The following is a 23550-nucleotide window of genomic DNA, read 5'->3' on the forward strand; positions in this document are numbered from 1 at the left end:
CAAACCCTCTCCCTTAAACCTCACTGCAAATGGTGGCTACATTCCTGTCACAGATCAATTCCAACCTAAAGCTGGCTGGCCTGGGATGTGAGAAGCCAAGCAGCAGCCTGTCACTTCAGTCTGTCCTAGACAGCAAAGCCCACAGCTTCAAAGATAGTTAGGCACCTAACTCCCTTTGAAATCAAGGAGCATTCGGTGCCTAGGTACCTTTGTGGATCTGAGCCCTTTACTCCTCTATGAAGGAAATGCAGGTTCTCTCTTCAAAAACTGAAAAATCCCATGAAGTTTTTACCTCTTTCAGGAATGTAGTGCCACTCCAGCCCTATCCGGGTGCTCTCTTAGTATAGTGCAGGCAGAGATCTCACGTGCTCCTTGGACTGCTTTTTGAATGGTTCAAAAATAACACAGTACAATTGTAAAGCAAATGCCATGAATTTATTTGGTGTTGAAATAAATTACAACTGTAAAGCATAATTTATTGCATTAAAAATGATCTGCTTTTAAAGGGCATTAAACCAAATGTAAACAGAACAAAGACAACTTTGATTGAGCAATTCATTCATTTTAAACTTTATAAACATTCTATACCCTATATTGTTGAAACCTCTGGACATAAGTTTATAAAAAGACTTGCACATGCACAAAGATAAATTTGAGTTTACCGAAAGGATATTATAGAATTAAAATCATTTTAGTGGCTTTAGGGAGGAAGTTACTATTGCAAATTCTCCAATCCTGCTTTCCTCGTGCAGACACAACTCCCTTTGATTTTAATGGAGTTTGATCTATGAGACTAGAATCCAGCCCTAAATGATGAAATTAGCATAGAACCAAAACTGATCAGTAAAGCAAACATTCATTGCAGTTGCAGTGTTAATAGCCAGAGAGCAGAGACTGTTTTTAAACATGTTTAAAACAAAACAAACCCCTGACCTTCAATGAATTAGTTTTGCTGGATAATTTGTATTTTAAATTTTTTTCCAGATAACACCTTTCCCCATTCCTGAGATTATATTAATTCTGCTCAAGGCCTTTTCTCCTGTAGTAGTCAGATCCTGTGAAGTGCTGAGTACCCTGAGTTTCCATTAATTTGAACAGGGTTTGAGGGTGTTCACAGCCCACGCAGAAGTGCTCTGCACAATCCAGCATCTGGCCTTGGTTCCATTATGATTTTAGCACATGAAATTCCTTAAACCAATGAGCTCAGCTGGGGCTAGCTCTGCATGGGCGTGCAAGGGGAAAAATAGGCACAAGGGCCCAGTCCCTCGAAGATATGTAGGCTCCCACCTTCTAGAGAAATTAATGGAAGTTAGGAGCCTAAACACCTTTTGAGAATGTGGGACAAGGAGGGGTCTTCTGCACACCCTGTTGCTGAGACTAGACACTCATGGTGTGAAATGACTCTGAAAGGGCAGTGCCCACAGAGGCAGAGACAAGGGGTGAGGGGTCATGTATCATTCCTGCCTCCTGAGCTAGCTGGCTGGCTGATCTCACTGAGGGTTCAATTCCCTGCTTACCCCACCCTTCCTTTGGGACCTTGAACAAGTCACATTGTCTTTTTGTACAATGCACTTCTCCCCTGCACAGGGTGTTGTGAGGCTAAGGATATTACAGATTGTGAGTGGCTCAGATGCTGCAATCTCTAGGTACAGATAAATGTTTGTTAGGTGGCTGCGTTGCCACAAAACAACAGCTACTCTTGAACTGTGAAAAGTGGGTGGCGCTTACCAGAAATGGGGCACAATCAGGATGGCGCTGGAGTCCTCTGTGGAGCACTAGCAGGAATGACAGCTGATCTCCTCCTGACAGGAACCGCAGCTAAGGGCAGTGGCAAACTGCTGGCGTTTTGAAGTCTTTTCTAGCACAAGCGTATTGAGCTTCCGTCTCTGCGACTAATGTCAATGCAACTCCAGTCTGAAGTACCCCATGGAAGAGCTAGCAGTGAGTACAGCTAGGCAAATGGCCTAAACCCTCCCTGAGCCTTAATACATCGCCTGTGTTTTGCAACGGAGCTTTGTCAGCCTGCAAAGCACCGGTCACACAGCAATCCCCTAACAATTAACTGTTTTCCTTTTAAAACAGACCCACCAAACTTCAGATCCAATTTCTCTCTGCTTAGCCTCTCTTGTTTCCCCAAAGCAGACTAAACACTTTCAAAAGCCATCCCTTCCTATTCTACCTTCCAGAGCTGTCCATTATGAGTGGCCTGTTGTACCAGAGGGGGAAGGGATCGTTGCACATTTCTGGACTGCACTCTCTCTTCATCCTGTCTCATCTACCCTTGTGCTGCTGTCAAGTAAAATATGGATGCAGCAAACCTTTTATCTGGAAGGTCAGAGGCACTGTGTTCTCGAGGAACTGGAACTTGAGAGTGCTTCAAATCTATTCCCGTCTCTCACCCTGACTCACTGCATGTTTGGCCTTGAGTGAGGTGCTAAGAAGGTCAATGTTTCCAGAAGCATGCTGCATTTGAGCTACCTTCAGGCTGACTGTCAAGAGGTTCAGAACAACCACAGCTCCCACTGAGGTAAAAAAAAAATTAGAGACTTCTGAAAACATGGCTGCAAACTTGTGTGTTCTCCCATTTGTAAGTGAGGATAGCAATGTTTACTCACCTTTCTGAGGGGCTGTGGGCATTAACTGATGGTTACACAGGGCTGTAACATTTTAAAGAACTCTAATTGCTGGGCATTTTTATTATCAGGGTGGTAGCTCATGAAAACTAAAGGGTGCATTAATAAAAAGACCTGGATCTTAGATAGGTCTTTTCATCCATCGATCACAAAGTGCCTTACACTTGTGAGTCATCTTATCCTCTTTTTATAGATAGGGAAATGAGGCAGAGAGGAGTAGTGACTTGCTTGAGGTCACAGCAGGTCAGTGGCAGAGCCAGGAACAGAACCTGAGTCTGACTCAGGATCCAATGCCTTGCCTACTAGAGTATACTGTATAATGGGCATTCGCATTCATAATCCCTTGAAAGGTTACTAGGAATTAATGTACATGTCCTGAGGAAAAAAGGCTTCTTAAATTATGCATTGTGGCATTCTGTACTCTACATGTGTATTATCTGTCTTGTTAAAGCCCTGTTAATTGGTTGAAAGGACAGTTGGATGGCTGCTGTTATGACAGTTATTTTCTGGGCTGCCTGTCATGTTGTTATTTCCTAGGGAAATGCAACTAACAACATGCATACAGCTCAGCTGAGGAACAGATTGGTTTCACATAGACAGGAAAATGTTTCCTTGTACCCAAACTAGATTTTTGCATGCATGTGCATACTCACCCAAAACCTGCCTTGCATTGCTCCATGCCGCCAGATTTGCTTTGTTTAGCAGGCATATCATATGCACAGGGCATTCTGTCATGAGAGCACATTCTGCCCATCAACTCCCAAGCAAGAATTCACCAAGCACATCTAACTGTGCCGGTAACAAAGGTGAATTGGGCTTTCACTAGGAATTACTGTAAGCTCTCATGACTAATCTTGTACAAAGTGCATTTGCTGATCTACTTTTCAGGGTTCAAACTACGTTCTTCCTTAATACCAAAATGCTAAAATCTTATAAAGCCCTATTTTTTGCTGACTACGTTTTTCTATGCTCTAAGCCTACCACAATGCATGCAAACAAGTGTTGTTAAATTTATAAAGCTTTTAACTAAAAATAATTAAAAATATCAAACATAAATTAAGATATTTATTCCTCTTTATCCATTGTTTTAAGCACTGAATCTTCTCCCAAGATTTTGCAAAGTTCATTCAGTCTCTGCTGCATTTCAGGAATTCCTGCAAGCTGGGATTCTAGTCTTTGTTTTTCCTCATTGAGTGATAAGCGGATAGCAGTGTCCAATTGTTCTAAACGCCAGCCTCCTTCTCCATCAAACTGCAACAAGTGAGTATGGTACTTCCTGCAGAAGAATTTAAAATATTAGTAATGGCTTTAGGGACATTTTTGTAAGTAAGGTTTGAGGTTCCTGGGTGTTAAGTGCCTTAAGGCAGACTTTGAGCCAGGCACTTTTGTATAAAACATCTTCACGCTGCAATACCACCATGGCTGAGAATGGGCCGTTTTTACAGTCACTGGGAAAAGCTTTTAAAAGCAAGTATGTGACTTGGAAGCCTAAGTCCCATTTTCAAAAAGAGACTTCAGAACTTTGTAGCCTAAGTCTCATTGAAAGTCACTGGGACTTACTCTAAGGCCTTGCCTACACAGGGATTCAGCAGTTGCCGGTCAGCAGTCTACGTAGCTGCACTGGTGCTGACCCCTGAGTGTAGACAAAGACAAGCCACGGTTTGCAGCAATTGAGCCCCCCGCCCTCTCAGAGCTCCCTGCTGAGGTGGTGCTGGTGGGCACCCTCAACTGGGTTATTAGGGGTGCTACCCCAGGGCCTTTGGCTTCAGGGGGTGGAAGTGGCTGTCTCCCACTTCCTGGCTGCCCAACAAGGAATGGCAATGGCGGCTGAGGCTGTGCTGCCCGGCAAAGCCCTGTTTCTTCAGATACTGTAACAGCAGCAGCATCTGGGGCTCTCTGTCATAGGGGAATGGCAGCAGGGAGCCCTCTTTCCTGGCTGCACTCACCAAAGCAGCCGAGACCTCTACACCTCCTCAACCAGCCAAGGAAAAATCCTTCTCTCCTGCCCACCCACCTGAAGAGAAGCGGCAGCTGCTCTCTATGTGCGCTTACCTGAGCAGAATGCCTCATGCTGCAGGGAGTCCCCTTCACACAAAGACATCACAACTCCACAGCTATGGGACCTCTACACAAGCCCAAGCCCCCATTTATATAAAATGACCCCTTCCACTCCACAGAACGGAGGGAGCATATAGACCATTTAATTTTCTTTATGTTACTTTCTATGTGATGATATACCTTCCTACCAGAAAGTCCACAGGTCCCGATATTTTGCAGGACTGGGTGCATCAGAATGCTATTGGTGCGACTGTATTTATTTTATGTTGCATGTCATTTTTCCTGAATTTCAAGCCCTGACTATAAGCTTTGCCTGTCCAAACCCTTCAGTTCTCCAGTGTCCCTTGATTTGCAAGTAGTGGAAAAAAAAACAACTCAGCACAGGTGTCATAGATCTTTCAATCAGCAGCAGGGCGTGTGCTCAAAGAAATATTACAAGATTTGCACATTGACTTTTTCAAGACACATACAGATACTTAAGAACATGGGGGGGTGGGGTTCCAGCAGATGTGCTGTTATGAGCTGGGTAATTGAAAGGAAGTTTATTGATGTCGAACTACATCACAAAGTGGTGATTATCAAAGTCATGTAATTCCATAAAGGAGATTTGATAAATTAATAAACTTCCACAGTTTATGACATAATCAGCAGATGAGATAGAATTGTATCATTATAATGACCACTTCACATGCATTGTTCTGTATAGCACAGATTGTTTAACCAATCCTCTTATACCCACTCCCAAAAGACACATAAATTAGAAAGAAGACACTGTCCTGAGAAGAAAATTGGCTGCTCTCCCAGACAGCATTAATCAGCCATCTCAGACTATCTGCTGCATGAAACATAAAATAACTGGTATTGTCCAGTGTTATCCTTGAGGAAGAGAGAACAGTTCATAATCTAATCTTCTGTCTCTGCCTGGCAATACCCTGGGAAGCATAGCTGAGTTGAAGACGTTTTAAGTCTAAATCTCAGAATTTGGTACTTCTTTCTTCCCATTCAAGACCAATACACGCAGTGTTTATTCCCCACAAGTTTATGAAATGGATGTATTAAAATTTGTCTCTCTTGCTATCAAACGATCAGATCAGATGATAATTTTGATAAACAAATGGAGATTACAAGAGGAACTGGAAACCTGCCTGACCAGCATAATTATCTGAAAAGAAGTAAAAACAGTGGGGACACAGACCTCCAATCCAAACCAATACACAGAAGCTCCCTCTGGGGTCTCACTCTCTTGTAGGCTAGACACCTCTCCCCCACGCCCATATTTAACTAGATACTTGCTTTCTTATCCAGTGATTTTAAAATAAGCTTGCCCTTTTTTATATTTAAATTGTTTTTTTATTTTTAATGTAATCTAATCTCTTAAAAATAAGTGGAATATGGGAGCTGAGCTTGGGGGTGGCAAACTTCTATTTTTCCAGATTTCCTGTCATTTGAGTTTTTTTCATAATTTAGGCCCCAATCCTACACATGCTTTGCTTTCTGCTCTGTGACTAGTCTCACTGACTAGGGAGGAATATGGCGGAAGCAATCCTTTTCTCAGAGAAGCTAAGGGAATGGGACAGTAATACAGCATATTTCAACTGTGAGGTCAAGAGGGCACAAAGCCTTTTGTCACAGGATAAAAAAAGAAGGTGGCAGTGGAGAACTTGGACTTGAGAACTAACGGTTCCCATTTAGTAACAGATTTCCTGCTTGCGGGTGCACTGAGAGGTAAAAAACATTGCAGGATTAGAATGCATAATTGATGCTATAAATGATGGGTCTGTTCCTCCTTGTGAATAGGGTGACCAAACAGCAAGTGTGAAAAATTGGGACAGGGGGTGGAAGGTGATACGAGCCTATATAAGAAAAAGACCCAAAAATCAGGACTGTCCCTAAAAAAAAAAAAACAGGGACATCTGGTCACCCTACTTGTGAAAGACAAAGGAGGAGATTATATTGGTGACATATTGGCCATCTTCTTCTTCCAAGCAATGGACAACCTGCCTGAGAAGTAGCCATTCTATTTATCTTTTCCCTTCATGTTTACAGAATAATATTGTGATATTTGCTGCAGCTGTGACATGATGTATTAATTAATTGGCTCTTTCACTATCTGCATGTTGCTATTAAGAGTGAAAAATTAAAATGCATTAAAAAAAAGGAAATAAATAGGTGTACATAAAAGGGAGAAAATCAATGCTAAATGCAGTTCCATGTCTATTATTGTAGTCAAGTTATCTTAAAAGGAGCATAGATATTGATTTAACAAGTGTACTGGAGCACAGAAGAAAAGTGAGTCTATCATCTGGTAGAAAGCTAAAAATAACCCCCCATTGTAAGTACTTGGATATACTCACCAAAGAGAAGGTCTGTGTGTGATAGAAAGCAAGGATATCCCAGAACCTTTTGCAGCTTGGAATATCTTTCCTTCAACATCAATGCTTACAGCACTCGTACATTCATCCAATAATGCATATTTTGGTCTTTCAAAAGAAAAGAAAACGTGTTCCTCATTTAGTTTTTGCACAACATTCCTATACACTGCATACAATGCTTAATTTAAAGAACAGAGATGATGCTTGTTGGGTGAGATAACTGGTTTTCAGAGACCACTGTCACTCATCTAGTACTGTAAGCTAGTATGCAACAGCACAATGGCCCCACTCCTCAAACCCTTACTCAGGTAAAACTGCCTTGGTCTTTAATTATAACCCACTAGTGCATGGGAGTAGAGTAGAGGCTTCACTCTACATGCAGCAGATTAGTGAGAAGTTTGCAAGTGCTGTACAATATCATAGAAGCTCCAAAGTTCTAATAAAAATACATTAAAAGCCCTTACCTAGGAGCCCAGCTTGGTGGATCAGTGATAAAGCATTGCTCTGCCATTCAAGAGATCTAGGCTCAATCCCAGATCACACTCTCTTACCCCCCAGGCCACAATGGAAGAATACAGCACCTGAGGGAAGGGAATGCTTTACGCTGCTTACAGGCAGCCATTCTGGCTGACAAAAGAATATAGTGGGCAGCTACTCAAAATAGGTTGATATTAAATTACACACGTGAGGCTTATACCCTAGAACCACTACACTACTGCCTTTGGAATGGAATAGATAGACTACCATCGAACAAAATCATCAGAGACAGAGATGAACATGATATGTTGGGGGAAGAGTCAACACAGCTTGTGTAAAGGGAAATCATGTCTCACCAATCTGTTAGAATTCTCTGAAGGAGTCAAACAAATATGTGGACAAGGGTGATCCAGCTAATATAGTGTACTTGTACTTTCAGAAAGCCTATGACAAGGTCCTATGTCAAAGGCCCTTAAACAAAGTAAGATAAAAGGGAAGGTCCTCTCATTGGATCAATAACTGGTTAAAAGATGGGAAACAGAGGGTAGGAATAAATAGTCAGTTTTCACAATGGAGAAAGGTAAATAGTGGAGTAACCCAAGGATCTGTACTGGAATCTGTGCTGTTCAACATATTCATAAGTGATCTGGAAAAGAGGGTGAACAGAGAAGTGGCAACATTTGCAGATGACACAAAATTATTCAAGATAGTTAAGTGCAAAGCTGACTGTGAAGAGTCACAAAGGGATCTCACTAAACCCAGTCATCCACTGAGTGACAAAACAGCAGACAAAATTCAGTGTTAATAAATGCAAAGTAATGCACATTGGAAAAAATAATCCCAACTATACATACAAAATGATGTGGTTTAAATTAGCTGTTGCCAATCAAAGAGATCTTGGCATCATTGATAGTTCTCTAAAAACATTCGCTCAATGTGCGGTAGCACTCAAAAAAGTGAGCAGAATATTAGGAACCATTAGGAAAGGGATAGATAAGAAGACAGTAAATATCATATTGCCAGTATATAAATGCATAGTATGCCTACACTTGGAATACTGCATGCAGATCTGGTTGACCCATCTTAAAATACACACACACACACACACACACACACACACACACACAAGAATTGGAAAAGGTGCAGAGAAGGGCAACCAAAATGACTAGGGGTTTGGAAGAACTTCCATAGGAGGAGAGATTAAAAAGACTGGGACTGTTCAGATTAGAAAAGAGATGACAAAGGGGGATATGACAGAGGTCTATAAAATCATGACCGGTGCGGAGAAAAAGTGTTATTTACCCCTTTGCAAAAGGGAAGTAGAGGTCACCTGATTAAACGATCAGGCAGCAGGTTTAAAACAAACAAAAGGAAAGGCTTCTTCACATAACACACAATCAGCCTGTGGAACTCATTACCACGGGATGTTGTGAAGGCCAAAGATATAACTGGGTTCAAAAAAGAATTATATAAATCCATGGAGGATAGGTCCAGCCTGACTAATAGCAACCCCATGTGCCACTGTCCCTGAACTTTCAACTGCCAAAAGCTAGGACTGGATGAGAGCAGATGGATTATTCAAAACTGCTCTTTTCTGTTCATTCCCTTTGAAGCATCTGGCACTGGCCACTATCAGAGAGAGGGGACTGGACTAGATAGGCCACTGATCTGACCCAGTGTGGCCATTCTTATGTTCTGATTAGATAAAATACCCAACAGGGAATCTAGGTTTGAATCCCATGCTGGGACTGTTATTTGGTATCGGTGTGTACAGCACCTAGCACAGTGAGGCCCATACCTGTCTGGCTTCTAGGCAGTACTGCAATATAAGTGTTAATGGCTTTTGCTTCCTGATCTTGCTCTGTGCATGGTGGTGGAACTTCTGGGTGCAGGGCTGATCTTGTATTACTCAGCAGTGTTAATGTATCAGAAAGTAACTAAAGAGCAACTCAAGATGCTTCTATCCCTCCAGGTGCTGAGTGTGTTGCCTTTGCAGAGTTTCCAGCCTTAGGTGGTCCAAGAGTAAAGGTCCAAAGGATAGGTCTCAAACTCACATCCCCCGTATGACGATATTTCCCACGATATTTCTAGGATTGCCCCAATGTGATCATTTTTGTTCATGATGCTAAGGAGAGTAATGTCTGGAAAACGCAATGCTTTTAGGGACAAATTAAGGCAGAAACAAGAAGCATCACCCAAACTAAAAAGCAGATCTCATACACACACCTCTTACAAACTGTGAAGTCTCTTTTCCTGTGCAACTGCCGATCAGTACTGTGTGGGGGTATAAAGACTATCACTGCTCAAACCATTTTTGCAAGCTTCCAAAGCTTGGCTGCCTGAAGAGCAAGTGAATACACTTACTTATGATAAAACATGCGAGCCATGCCCATCCTCTGCTTTTCTCCTCCTGATAAGACATCTCTCCAGTCCATCACAGCATCCCAGCCTTCAAAAAGATACAAACAAAACAGGGAACCATAATGTACAAAACAAGAAACCACAGAAAATTAAGTTCCTGCGTGCCTGCAATCCTCGATTTAAAGCAGAAACAAAATTCCCAGTGGTGTGGTAGAAGAGGTAGATCAAGGTGCTGGGTAAAATTTTCCGAAGTGCCTAAGACACTTATGATCCTAAATCCCATAGTCTTATTTGAAGTAGACTCCTAAATCCCACTTCAATTTTGAAAATGAGATTTGGCTCCTAAGTCACTTATGCACTTCTGAAATGTTTACATGTCACCTCTGACAAATGTATTCTTTCAGCTGGGTAAATCTATTTCTTTTTTTTTTTCCATGTTACTTTCCCATGGGATAATGCGACACTTCCTTAAAAGTTGAATAAGAATTTTAAAATAATCAACCTACAGGATAAAGAGAAAGGAAATTTAAGAAAATAAATGAGAATTCAATGAGTCAAAATATAAAACTATAACAGTTACAGAGTGACTCCCTTGCTATTGCAGGTAAGAATGATGTCCGCTCAGATTTTTGGTGACCCAGTTAGAAATGTCACTCACATGCCTCTGCACTGTGAATGCAGACTGTATGCACAAATGGGCAGCTAACACAAACTGGGTACCTGTACAGCACGTGTGCGCACACAGATTTTTTTTTCGCATGCAAACCTCTCCGCCCCTTTAATAAAAAGGTAACCCACAATTTCTATAACATTTGACACTGTTTATATAATTAGATTTTCCCATAAATCTTTTTACCATCTCTTCCTCATAGAAAAATCAGTAAAAAAACCCTATCTGAATGCATTTTATTTGCTTATTATTGTGGAATTGTGTTTATGTCAGCATTATGGCATACTCCTCACATTATACAGGCTACCTTATTAAAATTAAGATTTTAATAAAATTAAGCTTGATAGAACAGTGCAAAACAAGAAATTATTTTTAAAAGGGAGAAACTAGGGTAAGCACATTTCTCCCAATCAATCATTTACAGAGGAGAGAGACAGACTGTCTGACAGGTGGGAGAGGGGGTGGAAGAGAAGGAGGATATATTTCCAGATCAACCCAACACCACTGAAACTAGAGGAATAAAGAGATCCACAAAGACCTTTTCTGCTTCCGCTGCCTGATCAAAAATGAACAGTTGCCAGATAACACCATAAACAAGGTCGAGTAAGCAAGTTAGGCTGTGTGATTTCTTGGCTTTGGTCTATGGTTAGAAAAGTGCAGGCAGGGTTTTGCAAGGGTGCTGTAGGCTTCTGACTACACAATGGCATTGCTGGAATTGTGCCAGGGCCCACCAGGGCTGTGCCTTTGTAATTTAAGAAGCCTCAGTAAGTCTCCTGATGGGAAGTCAAGCTAAATGAAAATGGGAATCAGTAATGCTGTAAGCTGAATTCCTGGAATCTTCCGTCTACCCGATTGTAAAATATGTAGTAACACAATGACATTATTCATATATGTACATGCACGTAAATGACAGAGAAATACAACTTTTTCAGTCCTAGGTTCTATTATTTCTTAGAATTACATTGAACTCAAATCTGGAGGATCTATCTGGCTCTCAGTATATGGCATGTATATTGCTTCCTATCAGCGGATTTCCTTTAAAGAAAGTTGCTTAATTGTCTCCCACTTGAGTTACCATTTGGGTGAATTCTACCACTGGTGATAACTGAATGTGGGGGCTCTTTGTGACAGGGTGTCCCAGGTGCTACGACCCAGCACAGCACTGAGATGGAGTGCTATTCTGCAGACTCAGCCCAGCAGACAGATGCCATGGGTCTGGTGACCTCCAACCAAGGGGAACAGAAGTTTTGGTGTGTCTGTTTAAGACAAGGGGAACTGGGGTAGGGACAGAAAGTAGTAGCCATGCGAACACCTAAACTCAGGAAGTAACTGAGTCTGATGTTTATATCTCTTTCTTTTTACGTTAATAAAAAAGGGAACCCCAGGAACGTATTGGGATGGATGTTCTGGATCCAAAGTGGTCTCTGTGTGTGCGCACGTACTAAGAGTGGGGACTGTGCCCACCTACAGCCTATACCAGATATGGTACAAGAGTGGTGGAAGGCAAAAGAGAGGAAAGGTTGCTGGAAATGGAGGGAACATGACCTGTTCAGTAAACTCCCCCTATGGTCCCCTCCAAAAAAAGATGTGACTTCCATTTATCAAGGCAAAATTGCCAGGTTTGATTCTGCTTTAACTTATACTTTAACTGTATACTAGTATTTTTGTTTGTTTCCGCTGCCCTATTCCCTCTAATGCCTTCCTCATCCATCCCCTCCATGAGACTTAGAAACGTAAGGATTTAATAATGGTTAGGGAACATAATATAAATGTTACCTGTTGGGTAAATTTAAAATTAATGCTAATTTCTAATGCTCTGATTTCTTCCTCTGAACAGTCGGTAGTGTAGCTTGCAATAAACCAACTTCACAGTTTATATCTGCAACAATTGCATGTGGATAAACCCTTTGCACTTACATAGCACCTTTCAGCAAAGTATCTCAGTGCTTTGGAGACTTCAATAAAGCTTACAACACCCGGTGACACAGGCAATTATCCCCATTTTACAGATAAGAAAACTAAGGCAGAGAGGTTAAGGACGAGATCCTTATAACTTCCCCTTAGTCTCTGATTGCACAACACAGGTGTAAAGAATATTGAATATTGTATATATATTCATTTTAGAAATGGCAGGAAAACATCTCTGCAAAGTTGTTTGTGAAAGGAGAACTGTGGGATTTCAGAATGGATTTAGAGACATTTCACAGATAAAAGGTTGGTTTAGTCACATGACAGAATATAAGTAACAAAGCAATCAAGCAAAAAAAAATAACCAGACTATCAGAATGGCACATGTTTAATATGTTTAAGCCTGGGTGCTCTTGGCCAGAGTATCGTAAGTGGAAGCTCTTGTCAAAACTACTCTAAATTTGATTGCAAAACCAATTCAGTTCCTTGTACAGGCTCCTGGATCATCCTCTCCCACTTTCAACAACAAAAAGTAGGCATTTGTTCTGAGCACATGTGGTAAAGTACATCCCATGAGCCCCGTCTACATGGAAAGGATTGCACTCTGCTACCGCAAAGTGGTCAATAGACAGTCACATGTTCTTTTGAAACACTGAAAAATAGGCAAATTGAGGATCGGGGTGGAGCAGCTTCATTGACAAAAGCATAAATAGAACTATAGTTATCAGACTGAAGTCTCTGGAGCATATGCCACTGTATGTCTGTATGTCTATATAGTGCCCAGGCCTATGGGAACCAAGTACTGAAAAGGCTCCTGGAGCTACCGTAATGCAAAATAATAATGCTGCAAAGTCATGAACTAGTTCCACCTGCTTAGTAGTTCATCAGTCCCTAAGCCGACAAAACTGGGCAAGCACTAGGCAGGTTACAACAGGTATCTGGGGATTTTATAATGTAATAAACTGATCAGTGTGCCCCAGGCTGCAGTGCTACTGACAGTTGCTAAATATGTACACATTTTGACCCAGGATGGGGAATTAAAGCTCTACAGATCCATATTTACTTTTTTTTTTTAACTCTTTAATCTAGATTACTGGCCATGTCTTTTCAACATCAAATGTTAACCATGGCTTTATTTATTATTTCTAATATATTTTATGTTTCTATTCATTTATTTTATTGTAAAATTATTGGACAGCATCCTGAGCACCTTCACAGTGTTGTAGTGTGGGCTTTATAAATAAACCCAATATTAGCTTCCTCTAGCTGAGTAGACACTGTCAGTGTCCTTTTTGTGGATCTGGGACCAAATCCAGCAGTAGTATAAATAAACTGGCTATTATAAGCTTGTTGGAAAACAAGGGTAAGTGCCCCTCATCTGATATGTGAGGCAAACCTGCAGCCAGGCCAGGGTAGCTCACTCTTTTTGTGGATACAGACTAACACGGCTGCTACTCTGAAACCTGTCAGCTGGTCCTGACTCACTGCTCCAACAGAACCTGCAGTGACTCCCCACTCAGTATGCTGCAGCAGCCTATCCCTGAGCAAGACCCAGGTCAGATGACCCCCAGGCACAAGTATTTCACTGACCCTGCAGAGCTGCAAGTCAGTCTGTGCAACAGCACTTCCTGGCCAGGAACCCTTCTGCTGCTTTGCAATATTACTTGGGCCCTACCAAATGCATGGTCCATTTTGGTCAATTACATGGTCATAGGATTTTAAAAATGGTAAATTTCAGTTTCATATATTTAAACCTGAAATTTCACAGCAGGCTGGGGTGGAGGGGGGTGGTCGCAAGGCTGTTATAGGAAGGTCATGGTATTGCCACCCTTACTTCTGTGCTGCTGCCTTCAGAGCTGGGTGACATACCATACCATGCTGTCCTCACTTCTGCATTGCTGTTGGTGGCTGTGCTGCCTTCACAGCTTGGCTACTGGCCAGCAGCTGCCGCTCTCCGGCCGCCTAGCTCTGTGAAATCTGGTCTCCCCTACAATAGCCTGATTTCATGGGGGAGATCAGACGTCATGGTCTAGGACATGTTTTTCACGGCCATGAATTTGGTAGGGCCCTAAGTACTACAGATTTCCTAGGCTTCCAGCCTGCTCTTGATCTGGCTCCTGTTCCTGCCCCCCAGCCTTATCCCAATCTACTTTAGCCTGGTTCATGCCTTGCCCTGACCCCGCTCCAGGTTTGCATTAGCCTCCTGACCCCCAGACCCTTGCACTGACTCCAATCTGGCATCAACTCGTTTTCTGACTGTGATCCTGATTTGGCTTGTCCATGGACTCTGACCCTAGTTCTGACCCACAGCCTGTCTATGGGCCATGGTTTCAAAGTGGCCCAATCCTAACCCCACGTCCAGCTACCATGCCTGACCATGTAGAACCCAGAGCCTGACAAGTTGGCGTGGAGAATAATGATATGGATAGCAAATTCAGCCCCTCGCCTAAGGGAATGCACCTCACACTGGGAGTTGTCTGCTGGCACCAGAGCTGAATTTGGGTTTAGGAATGTTCAGATTCGATCAGCATAAATTAATTTATTGGGGTGGAAAAGACCTGATTTTTCTTGCACCCGCTGGTTAGTTGAGTTTCCTGTTGCATCCTGCTTCTGCCCCCACAGAGAGTAAGTTACATGTGGATAGTACATCTATTAAATGCCAAATCTGGGCAAGTTATTTTTCGTTCCCTTACACCCACTTTGACTCATTTTAGGCCGAATCTTAGTCCCGGTGCAGTAAAATGGAATTTCTGCTATTGGCTATAATGGGAATAGGAATTGGCCTCTGGGAGGGAGTTTGTGTGCAGGAGAGGGTGCAGGCTGCGAGCTTACATCACCACTGAATATGGTCCAGAGACTTCCACAGCAGTTGCACCCGCTGGGCCACATTTTGATTATATTTATACTGATGTAAATCTGAAGTAACTCTACTGAAGACAATGGGATTATTCTGGTATAAATCAGATCAGAATCAGGCTTGCTTACTCTAGGCTGTATTTGGCTCTCAACCCTACCTCTAGGGAGTGGAGCACAAATCCTTACAGCACCTTATTATGTGCACCCAGCAATCACAGACGATTAAAATATAGACAAACTGTAAACTCCTCAGGGCACAGCCCTAACAGAGACATAATACAGCAAGGGATGGGAAACAAAGGGAGTGGGATGTGAAAGACAAGAGCAAATAATGAGAAATGCTGTTTGTTATAGATATACATCTTGCTCCTTTTCTTAAGAATAATAAAAACATGTAAATTGTTTAAATAGCTTGCAGATATTCCACAGGTGTTGCTAGAAATTGGCTAAACTAATAATGGTTACATGAGAGCCTGTTGGGTAAAGTAATGTGTATTTTTAAAAAAGGTACATCATGTCTATTAACATGCACATATGCAAAATGTATGTAATGCATATAAAAGTACACATATTTTTTGATTGCCATCCTTCTCCTGCACCCTTTGTATGTTGCTTGTCTTGTGGAGAGGAAGGAAAGGGGGAAATGGAACAAACAAGCTGTGAGTTTATCATGGCTCTGACTTTTTTGCTGGTATGTTATAACCCGCTCCTGGTCCCTTTGTCTGCTTAGATTGCAAACTCTCTGGGACAGGGACTTTTCTTACCATGTGTTTGTGAAGCACCTTGTGTAGCGAGGTCCTGACCCTGTCTGGGGCCTCCGAGTACTCCTACAATAAGACTAATTATAATATTGTCATTTGAATTATTTGTATAAAGCGTGTGTTCAAATCTGAGGATAGAAAGTTAGGCAGGAGAGCAGGAATAGAGGGCAGTGATGAAAGGCTGACTGAAAGCCCTCCAGCCTCAGAAGCAAGAGACCAAGACCTTGATTCTGGGTCTTCCACTTGGTAGTATATGGCACGATCGGTAATGGCTGCTCTTTAGCTGCAGCATTGTTACTGCTTTATTATGGTTTATTACAACAATCTGTAACTCCACTAGTCCTCCCCCCATTTTTTTTGGTCCTGTGACTGCAGAAGTGTTAATGGGCCACTCCATTTGAATAGTCCCTTAGAACAGTGGTTCTCAAACTTTAGCAACCCGAGGGCTCCCATTGTCATTTAAATTTTTTCAGGGACCCTTAAGCACCCCCACTCAGTCCTTGCCCTGCCCCAAGGCCCTGCCCCCTGCTCTCCCCCACCCTCACTCACTTTCACCAGGCTGGGGCAGGAGATTGGGGTGCAGGAGGGGGTGAGGGGTGTGAGCTCTGTGAGGGAGTTTGGATGCAGGGTGTAGGCTCTGGGCTGGGGCAGGGAGGGGGTGAGGGCTCCGGCTCCCAAAAGCAACCGGCACATCCCTCTCTCATCCCTAGGCATGGGGGACAGGAGGGTCTCCGTGCACTGCCCCTGCCCACAGGCACTGCTCTCGCAGCTCCCATGGGCCGCAGTTCCCAGCCAATGGGAGGTGTGGAGCTGGCACTCAGGGTGGGGACAGCATGTGGAGACCCCCTTTCACCCCTGGGTCCTGAGGGATACGCCTTCGCCCTGTGTGCTGCCGGACTTTTAGCGTGCAGGAGGTGCTGGGAGGGAGGGGGAAGAGTTGATCAGCGGGGCCCCAAGTTTGAGAAACGCTGCCTTAGAATATGTGCTAACTACCAATGCTAAACAATCTGTTTCACCTTGTATTTAGCTGTGAGGCTCTAAGTAACCTTCCCAGACCTGAAGAAGAGCTCTGTGTAGATCAAAAACTTGTCTCTCTCACCAATGGAACTTTGTCCAAGAAAAGATATTACCTCACCCAACTGGTCTCTCTAATTAGCTGCATGTGTTCAGATAGAGAGCAGCAGGCAATTCATACTGGCGCATGCAGAGATGATGCATGGGGGGGGAGCATGCAGGGGTGAAGTACCCCCCAGATTGGCCTGCCGGGAGCAGGGAGGGAGAGAGGCTCTGTTCTGATCTCCTTGTGCCTCCCCCTCTTCTGCTCCCCCTGGCATGTTTGGCTGCTCTCCCTGGCAGCCAGAACTAGGCGGGGAGCGGGACGGAGCCACTTCTATCTGAGAGAGCCTGGCTGGGAGGCAGTGGCAGCCTGTTCCCTGCCCGGACTCGGCTGCTGGGGACAGGGGCCGAGCATGGTGCGTGGAAGGGGGGATCCAGCTCGCTCGGTCCCTGTCCCTGGCAGAAGGACCCGGATGGAGAGCCAGGCTCTCTCAGGCAGAAGTGGCTCTGTCCCACTCCCCGCCCAGCTGCCAGGTAATGTGGGGAGAACGTGGCGGCCTCGGGCTGGGCAGGATGTGTGTGGGGTCACTGGGCAGAGGAGACTTGTGGGGTGATCATGTGTCCTCCCCTTTACTTTGTGTCCCACTGCATATTGGGAGGCATGAGTCATCTATGGTTGAGGCCTTGTTTCTTTTCCACAGACCTCAGGAAAGCGTTGGCACCCATGAACATACACCATGCGATGGCTTATTGCTATTATAGCACAGATGCTTGATATGAAAGGTCTTTCTTTTAGAAAATATTTCTAAAACTGCTATTTGGAAAAAATGTCTAACATATCCTTCCACTATGAAGAAGAGTTCATAGTGGAAAGATAACAAAAAAAGCAGGGGAAAAACATAGATCCATCCTTCATATTCAGCTCTCACTTTATTTATTGTGTTTAGGGTTTATTTTTAAATTACTTCCTCCCCACCTCATCCCCAGGGTCCATTCTGCTGCTGCCCATAACAGCCACGGCTTAGCTGCTTTCACTGCTTCTGTTTTTGGTCCCACCTTCCATTAAAGAACGTAAATTGAGACTTAATATAGTTATAATTTTAAATTCTCAATTTAGTGAGTTGGGCCCTCTGACTCTTCTACCTCTGGCTAACAGGTTTTGTCTTCTGGTAAAATGTTTCATGCTGTGTGTTATATTAACAGATGTGAATGTTGAATGTGAATGGAGATGAAAGTAAATTTGATTTACTTTGGTTTTATTTTCTCATATTTATCCAACCAGGATAATGTCCCAAAATGTCCCAAAAACCCAAAGGGCAGAACCATCATGGCTTTTAGGTCAGTAGGTCACACAATCATTAAATTCTTCACGTGGGAAATGTTAACCTAGGTAAAAATATGAGTGCAGGATTGTGGATTGGGAAAAATGGGATAAGTACGGAAAATATTACACACATGGACATAAGTGATTACTAATGTTACACTCAGGAACTATTACTATCCACACTCCACAGTGTCACAGAAAGTCACCAATACGATATGTTTTTCAGAAAGAAACCAATGTCCTGGTCTTTTAGCAGAGTAATGGACTCCCAGGCAGGAATTGGAATTCAAAACTAGCCTTCAGTTTCCTACTGCCTGAGCCACTGGGGATGAACTACGCTGTGAAAATGATACAGTTGGTCTCCGAGAGCATGAATTACTGCACCTAAAGTACCTCCCCCTAAAGGAGCACCAACTATAGCTGCACAACCTGCTCTCCTACAGCCTCCTCCTGAGTATCCTTCTGCTTTTTTAAATGCTAGTAGTTCTGTCACAAATCAGTTACTAAAGCACACTACAAAGGCAGTCAATTCAAACTACAAATAAGGGATTGGTGGGACCAGAACTATGAAAATAATCTATAAGAAAACACAACAGAACAAAAAACACATTGACACCAGTGCTCCAGCTCCCTAGATACAACAGGAGACATTAATATCTTGACATTTACTGCGCTGAGGTATTTACAGTGTCCCCTATTCTTAGAATGAGGAATACTGGCAATACCATGGTAACTTATACTGCAAATGGTAAACATGATGGTTCTAAGGGCACTCACTGTAGTTTAGCTACTTTTAACTAGGTCAGTCTGGGGATGCTTGTAGAAAATACTACTTAAAACATGCCTGCTTTGATCAAAGCCATATAGGAGATATAACTGATAGTTGACAATGAATTTAATTCTCCTCTCACTTGCATCTTGTGGAGTCAATGGAGCTGCAATGTTTTAAAACAGGCGTGAGAAGGAGAATTGGGCCCAATATTTTCATAATATTACACTAAAATCTATGCCTGCAAAATGTTCAGTTATTTACTAAAATATAGGATTTACCTCCTTCTCTTTGAACTATGTGATACAGATGAACAATGTGCAGGATACATTCCAGATCCTGGTCTTGGTATCCTTTTTCATGCATGTCTTCCACTGAGTCCGGATAAATGACTTGATCACGTAGTGTTCCAATGGACATGTAGGGCCTGTAAAACAACAAAATGAAACTAGTAATCTACACCAAGTCACTTCTCTGCCCTGCTATTTAGTACATCTTGCTGACGTTCTGTGAGCAGCGTATAATGCTTTAAACACTGTTTCTAAAACTGTAATTATCTGTGGATACACTGTGGGTGTATGTTTCTCTAAACTCACTCTGGGGACAATGCACTGTTTACATAAAAACTGATTACAGTGCAGCAACATGCATAACATTAGCCTGAAAACAACATGATAGTTAAAGCAGAATAAACATTTCATGACCTAGTCTGAATCCATGTTGTTGTTGTTTTTTTTTGGGGGGGGGGGGGGAAGATACTTCATACTGTTTTGCATATGTTTTGGTTTTAGATTTTAAAAGTTTAATTCAACATATATATATATATATATATATATATATATATCAAAAGGAAACTACAATAAAAACTTAGCACAGGTGAGATTCTTTGCTGCATCTCTTAGAAGTGAAACACAGAATTCACAGGCCAGAAGGAAGGTGCCACAAAGTCATCTTTTCACCCTCTCTAACCTGAACTGGTTTTGAGGATGGGGAACAGCAGCGCCAGGCAGAGGCAATGGATTCTTCCTAAGAGTGGGGGGTCTACGAGACCTGCCCCCGCCCCTGCCCCTCTTCTTCCCCCCGAGGCCCAAGAACAGCCCCTGGCCCATGTTCTCTCCCCCCAGGTCACCCACCCAAGGCAGGTGGAGGGTCTGTGGCTCCTCAGAATGGCCCGCGCAGTTCTTACCCCAACCCAGCTCAGCCTGGGGGCGGGGCCTCAGTGGCCAAAGAGCCGCAGCCAGGCCATGGTAAGAGCCGTCTGGGCAGCTGTGGGGAGCCACAGACCTTCCATCTGCCCTGGGCAGAGGACACGGGGGGAGGGACATGGGCCAGGGGCTGCTCTTGGATCCCCCCATCCTGGGCAGGTGGAGGGTCCATGGCTCCTCACAGCTACCCGGGCTGCTCTTTCCAGGGCCGGGCTCCAGCTTCTGGCCTGGCTGGGGATTGGAGCCTTGGGGAGAAGGGGGGGGGGAAGAGGAGGGGCAGGGGCCTGGGCCTGTGGAGAAAAGTGGATGGGCCAGGCCTGTCCACTTTCAAAAGTGGGAGGGCCGTGGCCCCTTGGCCCCCATAGCCACAGGCATATCTCAGACAGCTGTGGACACCTGAGCTAGTGCTGACTCTTTGGAGTGGCCTAGGGGCAGGTGCCCGTGCTGCCCAGAATCTCTGCAATGCTTTGGTCAAGGGTTGCCAACCCTCCCTGATTGGCTGGGAGTTTCCCGGAATTGGCATCAATCTCCAGGTGACTACTGAGAGCAATCTTGGAGATTTTAATAGGATATTTTAAGAAAATAAATTGATATAATGAATGCACATAATTCAGACAGAAGTTCATTCATTGTTAAAACATAACGGTGTCATCTCACTGTGTTTTTCCTTCCCTTAGCAGCGTAATGACATAATACGTAATGTAAACCGGTAGTACTACCATAACTGACACACATGTACACTCTTAAAAGTTGCCTGTTTTTTCACTGCATTTCCCCAGTGAGCACTAGAAAAATTACATTAGCTATTTAGCTACCAGTTCAAAACAAAAACCCAAAACATAAATGATGGTGGTGAGGGGACAGTCGAACAGTGGCCCAGTGAAAAAGAAAAAGTATTTTTGCTGTTTTAATGACCAATGGTGCAAAGAACATGCATTCAAAAACTGGCTTCACAAAATTGACATGGTTGCAGCAGAATGCATTCCGTGCTGGCAGCTTTAAGGTAAAAACATAAAATTTAATTATAATTAATTATTTAAGTATGAAGGTTTAAAGTTTCAAGCTATTCCTTGTTGTTGCTCTGTAGCTAGCTTGATATTGTGAATGGGTTAAACAGCACAATTAATGACACTACATCATGTTGGGAAAAAAATTCTCCCATAATAGCTTCAGTCAGAGTTGGCAGAGTGTGGCCCCACTGCTGATACACCACCACTCCCATTCCCCCCACACCCCTTAAGCTTGGATTTATATGGGGGTTCTCAGAGAACAGCCTTACAATTGTCTCTGCAGTGCCTATGTTGGGAGAATCCTCCCCTACATGGATTACTAGCATTCAGGGCCCTTTCATGCTGCTCCTTCAATTTTATCTGGTGTAAAGGAGCTGGAGCAGGGGTGAGGATCTCACCCCATATCATGGGTGTAGCTATGGATGGACTATGGCCCACCCAATTAGCACCCAGAGCCACCCAAATCTGAGCCTGTGGAAATGCCAAACTTAAGTAAATTTATTAACATGCTTTTAAAAGATGTATTTATTTTAACCATGCACCCTGAAGGCAGCAGCTCAGATATTGAACAAATATGCTATTTTTAAAATATGTAGTAGACTTTGGCCAATCAAAGACAAAATTACTGTGATGCAATATTTATGTGGGATCTTCCCTCTTATACAACAAATTATGTGCAAGCAGCATTTGCACATTTATGTGCAAGGTTGTGGCCATGTGGTGCAAATCTGTTAGAAGTCCCAATTGTTTCCATATACCAACTTTATTTTACATGTACAAACTGAAGAAACTTAAGGTCTAATATAAATGATTTGCTCTGATTTCAGACCTTTATTCACTGCTTGTCCACTATAAGTAGGGGCCCACCCAAATTTCCATTTCTAGATATAACATTGCCACACATGTACAAATGCAACCATCAGATTTGTGTTTGGTATGTAATTGTTACAATAACATTTGAAGACTAAAGGAAAATTACATAACGTTGAAAGGACAAGTATTTTCTTATGACTTGTTTATTTTTGATTCGTCACTGAGAGAGTCTTAAAATACCCATTCTGTTTTTGGAGTGCTGCCCATTCTGATTAAGGAAAGTACTTATGCATGTGCCTAAGTTTAAGCACAAGGGTAGTATTTTTGATCTCAGTGGGACTAAGTCAGGTGCTTAAGTATCTTCCTGAATCAGGGCTATAATTGTTTATTGCAGGCATCTATACAAGTCCCATCACTGTACAATTTGGCTGCACTGATTGTTGCTTAGGAATGAGGCAAAACAATTCCCATTTGGAAGAAGTTGCCATACAGAAAACGAGAAGCAGAAAATATTGATTTTCGCCTACTATAGTGACTTATGAAGAACAAGCTGATATAGAACCTACTGCCCATTGGTATTTCCTCTCATAAGCACAGCGACGATAACAGTGCTGTTGGCACAGTGCAAGGAACAGTTTGTTAGTTAACTAGAATTCCCCAAACAGCTGGGCTCCAGATCATATTATATCTACTCAGGTGGCTTAGGTCCAGTCCTGCATCCATTGGGCCAGAGCCTCCACTGCAGCCAAACTGTGATCAATGCACACTGGGGCAGGTTAGTATATATAATTTTGAGCCACCCTGCTTCCAGCCTAAAGGCTGTTCTTTGCTGAGCTGTCCACTGTCTCAAGGATTGCAGCAGTCAGGGATGCCTGGTGACAGGTCCATGCAGGCCAGGTCTCTTTGCTGGGGGACCAGGATAGGTGGCACCAGTTCAGTTCCGGGGAATCCTCAGCAGACTGTATCCACTGGGTTTGTGCTACCAGAGGATTGCAAAGCCCAAGATCTGATCCTTTGACTTCAATGGTACTCAGATTAAAAAACCTTTATTATTCTGTCTGTAATGAGTTTCTTCGGTTGGTTGCCTTAGTACTGAGGCAAGGGTCATCTACCTCTAGTTCCTGGAACCAACCTGGGCTTCATTCAAAAACATTTACTGCCTTGTACAGACACTGCTACAGATAGATTGATATTAATTGAGCCATATTGTCCTAGCAAATGCACTTGTAGAGGGCTGATATCCCCCTGCCTGCCTATCACCATCTTCTGCTCTCTGG

The 23550-nt window shown here is 43.1% G+C and overlaps 1 protein-coding gene across 1 annotated transcript in view; it reads right to left on the bottom strand.

Annotated features, from left to right (window-relative positions):
• Positions 1-3698: 3698 nt before the first annotated feature.
• Positions 3699-23550, bottom strand: part of ABCD2 (ATP binding cassette subfamily D member 2) — a 65058-nt gene continuing 45206 nt past the window's right edge. The window contains exons 7-10 of the mRNA XM_077807856.1: positions 19527-19672; positions 9905-9989; positions 7046-7171; positions 3699-3909 (exon numbers count right to left, since the gene is read on the bottom strand). Of these exons, the coding sequence (XP_077663982.1) occupies positions 3699-3909; positions 7046-7171; positions 9905-9989; positions 19527-19672 (568 nt within the window). The remainder of the gene's footprint in view (positions 3910-7045; positions 7172-9904; positions 9990-19526; positions 19673-23550) is intronic.

Source organism: Eretmochelys imbricata, chromosome 1 (genome assembly GCF_965152235.1).
Source record: "Eretmochelys imbricata isolate rEreImb1 chromosome 1, rEreImb1.hap1, whole genome shotgun sequence".
Lineage (NCBI taxonomy): Eukaryota > Metazoa > Chordata > Testudines > Cheloniidae > Eretmochelys > Eretmochelys imbricata.